This window comes from Eufriesea mexicana, unplaced genomic scaffold, assembly GCF_001483705.2.
Source record: "Eufriesea mexicana isolate 0111107269 unplaced genomic scaffold, ASM148370v2 scaffold4545, whole genome shotgun sequence".
Taxonomy (NCBI): Eukaryota; Metazoa; Arthropoda; class Insecta; order Hymenoptera; family Apidae; genus Eufriesea; species Eufriesea mexicana.
Window position 1 is genome coordinate 299526 of NW_016912511.1, and position 13730 is coordinate 313255.

At 31.2% G+C, this 13730-nt stretch overlaps 1 protein-coding gene across 2 annotated transcripts; it reads left to right on the forward strand.

The window, feature by feature from the left end:
- The first annotated feature begins 4358 nt into the window (after positions 1-4358).
- On the forward strand, positions 4359-10658 carry SCAP (SREBP cleavage activating protein). Of its 2 annotated transcripts, none has more exons than XM_017905770.1 (13): positions 4359-4614; positions 5066-5248; positions 5334-5567; positions 5634-5814; positions 5918-6063; positions 6135-7230; positions 7329-7602; positions 7675-8738; positions 8810-8969; positions 9043-9226; positions 9303-9442; positions 9518-9729; positions 9912-10658. In XM_017905770.1, exons 2-13 carry the CDS (start codon positions 5133-5135, stop codon positions 10089-10091), a joined length of 3987 nt encoding a protein of 1328 aa, XP_017761259.1. In that variant the 5' UTR covers positions 4359-4614; positions 5066-5132; the 3' UTR covers positions 10092-10658. The 2 variants fall into 2 exon arrangements, with proteins under 2 accessions (XP_017761259.1, XP_017761260.1); XM_017905771.1 differs by having other exon boundaries at positions 4359-4590.
- The last annotated feature ends 3072 nt before the right edge of the window (positions 10659-13730 follow it).

Consider the following 13730-nt stretch of genomic DNA (forward strand, 5'->3'; position numbering starts at 1 on the left):
TCTCATATGCATGTTCAATAACATTATGCAATGTGACATAAAAAGTATGTCTGAAAACAATATCTCATCTAGGGACTAAAACTATGTACGAACAATACATACCATATTGAAGGTATGCTATAGAATTTTATCGTTATAATTTATATAATTATGCTACTATGGTAGAGAACAGTTATTTTTGACACTCTATGCCTTTATTCTCACTCTAGTGTGATAGCAAATATGATTTCCCAAGATGGAATATTCCAGCATCTAACCAGGAATAGAATCAAGTTTCAGAAAGAAGACATTTAGTGACACAAAAATCAGTATTCACAAATGTATATTGACCATGTATGACTCGGGTCATCAAGTATACGCGTGACACACGAAATTCATATCTGACGGCCGTAAGGAGTGGCAGATAACCTTCACACTTAAAAGTTAATCGATTACACACGGTTCCCATGAGATCTCTCGCAATCAGGAATTTTCCATTATTATAAAAATCGTCGAATTTGAAATTATTCAAATCCTCCTTTAAACAAGCGGGTCCGATAACGTTAAATGCTATATTATCTAAATGACATTGGTGATGATACTTCTAAAGTAAAGAATAAGAGAAAATCTTGGAAGTGAAGGTAGATAGAGGAGTCCTTGAGTAGAATATGAAATTAATGAAATGTTTTAGAAATCTTTCAGCATCTTTAACAAACTGGTTCTCTCTAGACTATGTCTAGATGATCACAGTGATACTCTTCACAGATAAAAAACAGAGAAAGGTATTAAGAACAGAGAAAGAAAGTTGGAGATTAGATGAAAAATTACATTAATGAATTTTGGAAATCTTTAAGGATCTAAAATCGAAAAAATATTTAAAAATCCACAAAACCAATTATGCTTGGGACTTTGTAGTATCCTTTGTACAGCTATGAGAAAAATGTTAATTTTCCAAAATTCTATCGAGGAATTAAGATCGGAATAATTAAAGGACAATTCTATTAAAATTCTCAAATCATTCTTCATAAAATTTTGAAAGAATAAGAGCGAATAATTCTGAAATACTTTGATGTAACGTGAGTTACATATAGTGCGTTGCATTTCTGTTTTAAGACACGATATTTAGTGGGTGGGCTTGTGAAAATAGCTAAGTAGCTATAAAATTAGATAACTCATGGCGAAAGGCCATCCAAAAAGCTCGAGGCTCCGTAGGCCGAGAAGTTTGGCTCAGAATCGATTCGATTTAACTGCAGTAATTTCATACAAGGTCACGGTTTCGAGTCAATGACAGGAAATATCACGCGATAGCACGCAACTAGAACAGGAAAATTTCTAGGAAACGTGCAATTGTGTGTTTAAACATGATTTCTCGTCCAACAGGTTCGTAATTGTCAAAAAATGAAGAAGATCTGACTCACTGTGTCCTCCAGAGATATTTGTATTCCTTGAAAAGAGGAAAAAAAAAATTTGAAAAATTGTGGACGTGAAAATTTTTAAGTAAAAATAGAGAGAACTGTTTTATCGGTAAGAAAAAAATACGATCTGAAAATTGATTTCTTGCTAATAACTAATTTCGATAATCGTAAAAAAAATATCTAATCCGATTATTAACAAGAAGAAGAAAAGTTGATTTTACTTTGAACCACTTTGTTAGTAAATAAGAGAGACAAAATGTTGCAGTTTGTACGAGTACTGAGAAATTTTTCGAAGATCTGCGGTGAGGATCGATTTCTTTATCCTGGATTAAGTGTCAAGTTAAAGGATCAGGTGTCCAGAACATTCTACTTAGGTTGACCTAGCTGGTTCTGGTACAAACTGCAAGTCACTTTAAAGTGCGATTATCTCATGCTGAACGTTACAATTCTTACTTATACGTTTGTAAATCAAACACACCTACACTTCTGTAAACTTTCTTGGAATTTAATATTCATTACAATCATAAAATTATGTTAAATAAAGTTAGTAAAAAAAATACTTAAACTTTAAATTATCTATTTTAAACGTGACTGTAAATTTAATTTAAAGAAATAAATTCGAAGACATTAAGGAAAAATTTTGTTTATAAAACAAAATTCATCTTTGTACATTACGGGTAACTTTGGTACTTATAGATAAAATTGAATTCTACCGTATCGACTGTTTTAGATTAGTAGAAATTCACGTTCATATATAATTTGAAATTCATAGGTTAATTTAGACCTAAATCATTATACAAATTTAAAAAATTTGAAAGTTCATTTGTACAAATGCAAATGAACCTTTGAATTTAATAAATGCTGAAAAGTGATTTACATTAGCGTACAAATTAACAATTCAAATAATGTATGTTATGCAATGCAATATAGTAGTTCATAAATAGTACAAGCGATTAACACCAGCAAGATGTACCGCAATAAAAGTATAGTAAGTTTAGCTCGAAGTATACAACTTTTTGACTAATAAATGTCTTTAAAATTCATAGGTTATCTATGAAAACCGACACCATTTTTCCCGCGCATTTTATTATTATCGGTAAAATGAAATACTTATTTGACAATTTTTGTTTGCCATTATATTTGGACAAACATTTATTTTTATGCGTATAAAAAAGTTTAATGAAGTTTAATAAAAAGAAAAAAAAAAAAATTATATATAATAGAAAAACGAGTGCAATTTTATCATTCGTAAAATTTAATAGAACTCACTGATATTTCAAGCCTTATGATGATGACCTCGTCACTAATTATAGTTACTTTTCCTACTTCTTTCTTCTTTCTTCTTTCGCTTCCTTTAGATTTATTGATGAAAGATTGTATTAAAGTAATGGTATTAAACACACGAAAGAAAGTAACTACATGGAACATGAAAAATTGATTCGAAATTATCGTTCTTTCCATACGTATACACAAAATGACAATCAAAACTAAAAAAAATTATCGACACTTTTTTGAAAAATGAAATAACATTTTATGAAACGACATGTCTTTAACTTTGTCTTTGGAAAATATCTATAATAACAAAAGTCACTTTTTGATATAATTTTTTATCAAAACACGAGTATACATTCACCAACAAACGCCATTGCAAAACGCGGGAAATATAATACTATCGCCCTCTGCTCTCTTTTTTAGAAATAGAATTCAAATACAAAACATATGTTATCGTTCCTTTGTATCTTATTTTTTATTTATTTTAAATAGAATTTACATAACAAAATTTTCATTGAATTTTATTAACATATCTTATCGCAAAATTTACATTATGAAGTAGCACAAAAATACATATGATATAATATTTAAAGGAATGAAAAGACAATAAATATTTTAAATATTCATATATAATCTATATAATTATTAATCTGAAAATATTATAAGTAAATTATTTCCCAATTTTTTAAATTTAAGTATTACTGTTCTTATTGTTTTTACGTATTAAACAATTGTACTACGTAATTTCATCACTTACTTTCTTATTTATATTTCAAAAAAAAAGAAAATTAAGATAAAAATTTAATTACTTAAGATAAAATATGCGAATTAAATTTTTTCGGAATTAATCATCAAAAAGAAAAAAAGGAAGCAAAAATAAAAGACGTTACATTGACTCATTTACCTCATGTAAAAAGACTTGTTTACAGACCAGAGTGAATTAATGAATTTTCTGACGTAGAAAACGAATTGCTGCAGTGAGAGTACTGTAGCGCTTGTCATTAGTATTTATATAGTAAATTTATATCATTTATCAAAAAATATAAATTTAGTTATGATAATAGATGAGTAATGTAGTACATATAGATCCATAAGAGGTGTGTTTCGTGCGTTTAGACTAGTCGGTATTTTTATTTATATGTAGACACTCGTCAGTGTCGTGGGATTTCTTGATTAAACTATTAGGGTTGAGAAATCGCGAAGGTTTGTTGAATTGGCGAACCCAGCCGGTCCCATTCCATGGATTTATAAAATTTTTTAGCATGTGCGCGGTAAAGACATGAGGGGAGCGACTGACTGTATAATATTAATGTACCTGCGATTGGTTGCAAGTCGGAGGCTCGGCTAAACCGTTTAAAAATAAATTAGCACTTCGTACAGTATCGTGCGAGTTAAATTGAAACCGGCCAGTGCACTCGGGAAATTTACGCCGGCCGTTCGGGTTACTCGTGTCGTTTGAAGTCGACCACCATCACTTGTGCTTGCCTTCGTGCTCGATTATTCAAGGAATGACGCGCGATTCGGAACACGTGTGAGTTATCGGTGTGTTTTATGTCGTGTTGCAAGATCAATTCTCGTATTATCTATTCGAAAACGTGTAGAACAGAAGATCAAACCTAACCTCAAAATCGCGCGGACTTGTATCTTTAATTAGGGTTATACTGCCTGGTGTATTAAGTTTTGAATTTTATTTAAATCGAGTGTGACAGATTATATTTTTGATTGTACAGTATTGGTGTATTATTTACTGCGTTTATTTTTTTATAAGTGCAACTTTTTGGAGAACCTTCTATGATATGGTGGTAGAAGAATCGTGACATTGTCTATCTAACAGTATGTCAATGAGGAGGATAGTCTCACTTGTTGCTGTGTTGTTTGTTAATCTCACAAGTAAAAGAAGATAAAGAGTGATTCAAAAGAAATGGTATAATTAGTGTGATACGCATACGTAAGTCATGTGTAACGTTTGCGATTCGTCGACGTGTATTCTCGTCGTATCCCATCATCGTCTATCATTCTTTTTATTTGATCGTTATTGCGTCATGAATTTACTCGGATGAAAACGCATTTGTTTGCTATAATTTTATACGCTGCACATTGTTGACCCTTTCTCGTTCTTGTGAAAATGTGGATTGAATGATCTATCAATTGCGTAATGTCATTGATAACGTGAGAAAAATATGTGGACGTTTTCTTTACTTTTTCGAAATCTTCGCATGTGTTACATACACGAATACCTAATCTCATGTATAAAAAATGTTGTGTATTTCGTTTTACTGGCTAAAATTATGAATGTTTTTACTTATGGTTGTGTTTCAATGATTATGATGTACTATTATAACTTTGTTGATCATACGTCAGTGTTACCTATTGTTGGTCTCTTTTTCATATGCTTTTAGATTAAATGGTAGTAATATGTATATCTACATGAAATAAGACATGTTAGTGGGGCAGCCTTAAGGTATAATGTTTCGTAGTTTACCAGATAGGGTGGCAGGGCTATATTATGCCCATGGCCTGTTTTGCTCCTCTCATCCTATTGCAGTTATTTCATTGGCAATCTCAATTGTATTGCTATGCTGGTTAGTATTACTTTTTGTAAGTGTTCTTCATTCATAGCTTTGCAAATAATAAGAATTAAGAGACAACCATTAATTTTGTCTACAGCTATCCTTTGGTCAATTTACCAATGCCTGGCAATGTGCCAAGGACTATAATCAATCATACTATTGTACCTGAAAATAACACAGAAAACTCTGTGTTTTATGTTCAACAAGTGGTATTAAGGGTTGGAGTTATACCATGGACAGAGGAATTAACATTAATGGATGCTTTTAGGGGTCCATTGCATGAAGTTTTTAATCTTTTGGAAATTATACAAAATTATCAGCATCCAGAGACGTAAGTGTCTTGTATTTGATAATATCTTGAATCAAGTTGTATGTTTAATTGTCTTGTATCTTGTAGATTAAAGACACTTGGTCAAGTATGCTTACATATTGAGGCAGTTAAAAAAAGAAATGGCAGAAAGTCAGAAATATTGCCAGAATATAACTGCCTTGTTCTTTCCCCTGCAAATTTATGGCAACGAAGTATTGAACTATATGCACAAGATACGAATCTTATAAATACCATATATTCATATCAGGTATGAACATTAAGAAAATATTGTATTTTATATAATCCAAAAATAATAAATTATTGAGAAGATGATTTGTTATAATTATATAATTATCAATTATGTATTATAGAATCTACAAAAAGGTAAAATTAGTTTAGCTGAAATAATGTTTGGGATGAATCTTAAAGAAACTGGAATAAAAAGATATCCATTGCGACTTAGACAAAGAATTTTACAATATGCAGTAACTATTTACTTAAAAGATTATGATCCCGAGTGAGTAATTAATTTACAAATGTCAAGATCATTGTTTATAGTTTACATTACCTAATTAAATCATTTTTCAGGTTTATAAAAGGATTACAACATAGATTGAAAAGTTACTATCACCTTCATCAAGTGGAAAATGATAATGATACTTATATCTCCATTGATGAAACATTGCATATCTTCTATCCTGGTGAATTTAACTACAGTGATATTTTCCCACTGATAATGACATTTTTTGCTTTATTTTTCTATGTCTATTTCTCTGTTCGGAAAATAGAATTAGTGAAATCAAAGATTGGAATAGCATTTAGTGCCACTGTAACAGTAATAGGTTCACTATCTATGACTGTGGGTGTATGCTTTTTTTTTGGCTTAACTTTAAGTTTAAATGGAAAAGAAGTATTCCCATATTTGGTGATTATCGTAGGATTGGAAAATGTGTTGGTATTAACCAAAAGTGTAGTGAGTACTCCGGCACATTTGGATGTGAAGATACGTGTTGCTCAAGCCCTGTCCAAAGAGGGTTGGTCCATCACTAAAAACCTGCTTACAGAAGTAACGATCTTAACAATTGGATTGTTTACTTTCGTACCAGCCATACAAGAATTTTGTATATTTGCCATTGTTGGATTGGTCAATGATTTTTTTCTTCAAATGGTATTCTTTTCGACAATTCTTGTCATTGATATTAAACGAACAGAATTGTCTAGTGAAACATCGAAATTTCATTTGCCAAATATACCATCTACGCGTAAACAGCAATTTACGACAACTATAACAAATAGAAAGCCGAATATTTTTCGATCAAAATCTCATCCCAGGTTAAATGGTTTGTCTAATGGTCCAACAAATGTCATAGCACCTAATACACAAAACACTCATACATTGGGTAAAATTCCAAAACGTTTACGTTTAGTACATTTCTGGGCAAGAACTCGAATATTTCAGCGTGCCTTTATGGTATGGATGGTAGTTTGGATCAGCATGATCATTTATAATTCTGGTATTGTCGAGCACGTCATACATTTAAGTGAAACTTTAAAGCCAGAATCAGATATTGAGGGATATACAGTAGACAGAGCTCAGTCTTTAAATAATTATGTTGAATTGAACACCATGAAACCAATGTCAATGCCTTCTGCTACCATTGATCCAGATCATTTAAATAAACAGGTAATTTAAGAATCATATACTTTTATTGTGTTTAAACTTTAATCATATGAAATTTTCAGTATATGAATTTTAATTCACCGTATTTTATTATACATTAGGATGATCTGACAAATAATGTTACTGATGAATTAAATAAATTAAGACCAGCGGAGTTTCCACCTTGGAATCGCTTATCACTTTATCATTGGTCTTCGATCCTTTCGATGTACAATATCTCTGCCGCCGGTGGAAGAATAATTATATTACCTACAGTGAAACTGTCTCATGCTGTTAGTCCACAATTAGTAAAACAAATTAGTAATCCGAACGATGTGCAACATTTTCAGTGGCAGAGTTTTGCAACTGCTGCTCTCGATCCATTAGACTTTTCAGGTATATGAACATAATATGAAAAACCATCAATTAAAATTAATCATCAATTACTAAATTAAGAATTTATTATAGACATGGAATTACCAACCAGATCTGAAGCACGAGGGTTTAATGCGGATGCTCCCTTTATTCCCTCTAGTCCGATGGAAATATTCTTAGCGGCGGTGCTATGTCTCATTAGTGTAATTGTTGTTGCCTATACAATGGTTGTCCTGTATAGATGCATTTGTTCTAGGAACTACGCCGAATGGCGGGCTAGTTGGTATCAGCCAGAGAAGGCACATGATTCAGCCACACAGTTAGTTTTAGAAGCATCACCCCTAGTTCTTGAGGGTCATAATCAAGAAGTAGAGTGTATTGCTACAGATAGTAACACCATAGCCAGCACGTGTTTGGCTGGGCACATCAGAGTGTGGGATACGACGTCAGGTGAACAGTTGGTGCATATAGACCGAAAACAGTTTTTTAGTAGTCCCTACAAAAATTTGAATCACGTGACACCTGATATGGATGAGTTAATGTCGGATTACGAAAGTGGTTCGCCACCTTCGAGAGGAGAAATGGAGAATACCAATTCGTTTGGATTATACTCAGCAGCATCAGCTGTACACTATAGAAAATCCTCTCCTGGATTATATAATGTGTACCGAGGACAAAATAATAATAATAAAAGACATTCAATGGGGAACACATTAGACTATGATTATCAAATCAATGAATTTAGTTTCGAGAGAAGGAAAAGCGCCCGCAGAAGTTTAGATAATGCTTATGATCTTCCGGACTTAAAATCAACAATAAATACCAAATTTTCATCCATGAAACTGTCATCAGGGCAGCAAGTTTATGAGCAAGGCTTTGACTTTGGTGATCAATATAAGCATCTTTTTGAGGAACACAATAAATCCATAGATGAGCTACGGAATTCAGAAAGCTTAGAACAATTGTGCATTCCTAATGAGAAATTAAATTCATCTGGTATAGTGAACAATGCATTCTCATTAAATACGGATAGAACTGTGCAACTTACACATACAGTGTCTCCCATTTGGTGCATGGATTACCAGGAAAATCTTATAGTTGTAGGCTGTGCAAATGGAAGTTTGGAATTTTGGGAAGGTACTACGGGTAAATTTAAGGTGAATATTACGAAAAATCAACATTAATGTAATCAGTATTTTAGAAAAAAATAATAAAATAAATATTTCAGTGTTTATTTGACGATGGATCAGGTCTGGGAATATCTGCTGTAAAATTTATCGGTAGTAGAGTGGTAGCAGCTAAGTTAAATGGATCTATTGATTTTCTACAATTAGAAAGTTATAGTGAAGGTCAACAGATTGATTGGGGTTTTACCTCCTACAGAAGAAGTAAGCTCATTTATAAAGGTTTTGTGTATATTACTACTTAGACATATTATTCTTTATTCTATCCCTGTTTTAGCTCATGTTAGAACTGGAAGTGCTGGTTCACCTATGGATATTAATAACATTATGCAATCTGAAGAAGATCTTCGTTGTATAAAAATTAGTTCTCATAAAGCACACCAGCAAGCAATAACCGTGCTCGACAGCGAAGGGGGTCGGGTTTTAACTGGTAGTCAGGATCATACTCTTAAAGTATATAGGTGTGTAACTCTATTTTATAATATCTATAAGACTTCTGCTAACTTAATGCTTACTTTATTTCAAATTAATTTTCAGGTTGGAAGATCAGTTGCCATTGTATACTCTCCATGGTCATTGTGGTCCCATATCTTGTCTTTTTATCGATAGAATGAGCCCTATGACGTCTGGTAGTGGCTCTCAAGATGGTCTTTTATGCGTTTGGGATCTCCTAACTGGTATTTATTCTATATTTTAAATAGAAAGTTTCATTTTTTTATACAGAAAGCTTGTATTTTAGTTTTGGTTTATAGGGACATGTATGTACAGTATACAAGCTCACGATGGTGCTGTAGCGGCTATTACATGCTCGGTCTCATATGTGATAAGCATTGGTACTGATGAGAGATTGTGTGTATGGGAGCGATTTCAAGGGCACTTATTACATACTCTTCCAGCACACAGATCAGCATACAGTTTACAATTAGTTATGTTAACACATCATCTACTCATAACCAGTAGTCAGGTATGTGTATATATTATTTTGCTTTTAATCAAATAATATAATTTAATAATGCAAATGCTTTTTCTTACATTTATTTTTGATAGTTAAAAATATTTCACAGTAACTTTTGCTTTAGAATAGACATTATAATATTCGGGTTTGTAAAAATAACAAAGGAATGTTTGTGAATTATATAATTTCAGGGATCACTAGTAGTTTGGGATGTCAGAACAGGGGAGCCTATACGCGAAGTGAGGTTGGGTCACAAGGATAGTTGTATTTTCGTAAAGCAAATGTTAGCATTAAGGGACAGTGTGGTGTGCGATTTCGGTCGACAATTGCGAATAGTCAGATTCCCGTTAGTTTCTGATAAGTTAGACTAAGATCTGTATATGCGTCATTGTACATAGCTGCTTCGTTTCTTATTTAATTTTAATACTTAACAAAGTCCCAGCACTAATGGGAATATAGATTTTTACACGATGTACATTTTACATTTTAAAAGTATCGTACACACTTTTAATATAAATATTTTACATTACTGACTACGTCATGGTTGCGCCTTAATATTTGTACTCTGTCGTGACAGTAAAAGAGAAACATATGTATGCTTATTCTTTTTGTTCAAGAACTATGAAAAATTTTAGTCGATTCTCGGGACCATTCGTGTACATTTGAAACAATACAAAGGTACTATGAAATATGAAATATATAGCTAAAGACAGTGATACGTGATAGAGAAAATATTTTTAGATAATAAAACCAGAGGATCGAATAATTTTTGGTATTTCCATTCATTATCTAAAGAAAAAATGGCTGTGTTATATTTCGAGGCATCCGTTTTGTTTCACGGCGCAATTAGGAGCATTTTCATATGCGTCATTTGTTATCTCCTTTTCTATTTAAGAGATCTCGAAACAGATTTGTATGCAGAAGTTGCATTTGTTAAACCGGGATTATTAAACACAGATATGTGCTGGTATTTCACTTCTGTGTTATAAAAACAAGTAGATAATAATAATAGAAAGTAATAAGATATACATATATTGGTTTATCAAAGTGAAAATTTAAAGTTAAATTGTTTTGAGGATTGACGCATTATGTATCGAATGTTTAACTTATAGTGAGATCTTTTTTGCCTGTAAGTAACTTTGTTATTTGAATCATGGTCTAAGAGTGCCTTTATTCCGTTTTTATTTAGTCAAACTAAATAAAGTAGTGTTGTAATAAAGGACTGTGGAAACAGATCTCAGTCTTCAAGTATGTAGCCCCATCTACATAACATCAAAGAAGGCTTTCAAACTTACAATTAATTAGAATTGTATGCTAAATGTTGATTCATTTAGCGGATTGACAGAAGAATAATTTAATTTTATCTGTCAAGAGTTCTTTACAAATGTCGAATTTAACGCTTGAAAGGGAACTCTTCGGTTAAAAAATTTAATATTTAACATCCCGTGTATTAAAACGTGTAGTCTTGTTTAGCTTTAGCGGTCTATTTTTATAAGGAGAATCGTTATTCTCGAACGAACTAAAATGGGTCCTATTTTACATATACTTATATAATATACATCATCGTAGAAGATTTAACAATTGTGTAAACTATCTTTCCGCTTCGCGATTCATTATAGTTCGAAGAGAAAAATATGTACATTTTGCGACACATTTAGGTAGGATGCACTTGTACAATGGTACAGGGGATATATGTTGAACCAATGTTTCATTCTTCTCTTGAATGGATAGACAATGTTGGTCTGAGATAAAATCGTGTGCAAAAGTGGTTTAATTAAATCTATGTGTGAAATTATATATGAAATTGTTGTTGAAGCAAATGTTTAATGTTACAGAAAGAGTCTCTAACAATTAGCTGGATGTACATTTAAATCAAAATTTTAGAATTTTATATTCAGCTTCAAAATACAGTGTTCTATTATGTATAAGTATTTATGCTTCCAATGTGATAAATAATGATACTTGGACTTCCAATTGTGTATTGAGACTTAATAATTTGCCAGAAGTAACTAAATTTTTAAAGATTCTAACAATTTAGAAATTTTTACACAAATATTTCCAGTTAATTGTCAGGACATTCTTTACTTGATTTTGAAGTTTGGCATGTATGTTATGAAATGAATGTTAAAAACATTAATCTATATGCCTTTAGACTGAATTGTATGACAGTTTGTATCAATAAGTCTCTCTTACTTTCTGATACCCTGTTCAAGGCAACTAGTGTTCGGTCATTGATCTATTAATAATAGAGATATATTTTTCTTAACCAAAGTTAAGTCATATCAGATCATGACACTTGTATTCATAGGAATTATTAATTGAAAGAAATTGAAAAAATAGAACAAAATAGTAAAAAAAAGAAAAAAACATTTTAAGTGCTTCTAACTATGCAGTTGGCTGGCTAACATTCATTTAGAATTCCGCGTGATTTTTATATTTATTTAATTAATTTAACATATGCAAATATCTCATACACCAGATATACTGTTCTTAATAAATTCTCACATTTACTATACCTCGACATCTTCTTACTGTTGCTACAATCCCTCAAAATGAATTTATTATATATCTGAACAATTCCTCGGTCCTTTCTTTTCAGACTTGATAAAATAAGTAAATAATTGATGCAGCTTAACAAATATTTTTCTATCAGATAAAAGTCACTATTTTTTCCAGTAAAAAAAAATCTTAAAGAAAATATAGTGATGGATATAACAGATCATTTTTACTTCACTGGTAAATATTCTGGAAAAATTATATTTTAAATAATGAATGCAATGGAAAATTAATATATTGTCAAGTTATAATATGGTCCACATATGGTGGAACTTTCCTCTAGATAAGGATTATGTTGTTACCGACATGATAGGATATAAAATGATAAGAACAAGTCTTTTCAACAGTGATGAATTAAGAGATCAATAAATGATATAGGTGGAGTATAATTCCATGATCAGACAGCGTGCGTAATATCGGATGCATATGTTAATCTTTTGTTATATTAAATAGCAGTATGTGGCTATCATTTAACAGTATATAATCCTCTGGCACATATACATTTATTATTTTGAATAGTACCATATTTTGTAATTAATGTTTTTGATATTAGGGCGCACAAGTGTAAGATTGAAATAAAACTAAATAACAAGCAGCAAATGAGTTTCATTAATGTTAAATTATATAAGGATATTCATGCATATTCAAAAGGAACCAAATAAGAGGTTGTTGTTCATCTTAATATTGTGTATTTTTAACATTAAACCTTAGAAAGTGTTGAGGAAATTAGATATCAAAATTAGAGGTATAACTTCAGAGAAATTCAACGTTATTTCAATTTCTATGCTCATCAAAGACTTGTAGAAGTTGACTATATACAATTGAAAGTTAATTGCACGTTACAATTAATTAAAACTTAGCCTACTCGAGCGTAATTGATTATGTTAGGAGCAAGCAAAAGCACATATGTAAGTAGTCCATTCGCGATGGATGGTATTGCTGATAAGCAGACTTGATTTTATCTAAATAACGCTTAAGTATGTTATCCTTTCCACGATACGGCATACTTGAATTTTCTGCAATATATATGTACCACTGTGCTGAATACCTATAACTACTTTTCGAAATGTTAACAGATGATCGAATATTTTTACGAATCTTACAATGTAAATAGTGAAATCGACACCTTCACTGTAATTATGTTATAATAACTTGGAAATTAATTATTAACGTATGACATACTACTCTTAATTGCACGTAATTATTATGATAAAGATTGAGGTAATAATTTGATAACCTTTTTACACTGATAAGATTGCAAATGATTTTAAATATAATGTTAAATAAAGCACTGGGCTTAATGAATACTTAATGGAATTCACATGTAGGAAAAAATATTTTAATTTATTTAAAAATAATGTTATCATTGCCAGAACCTTGTAGTTTTACATTACATAATCATCTGTGAAATTATAAGACAGCAAAATGAAGGCCTGAAGTTTTCCATAGTTATT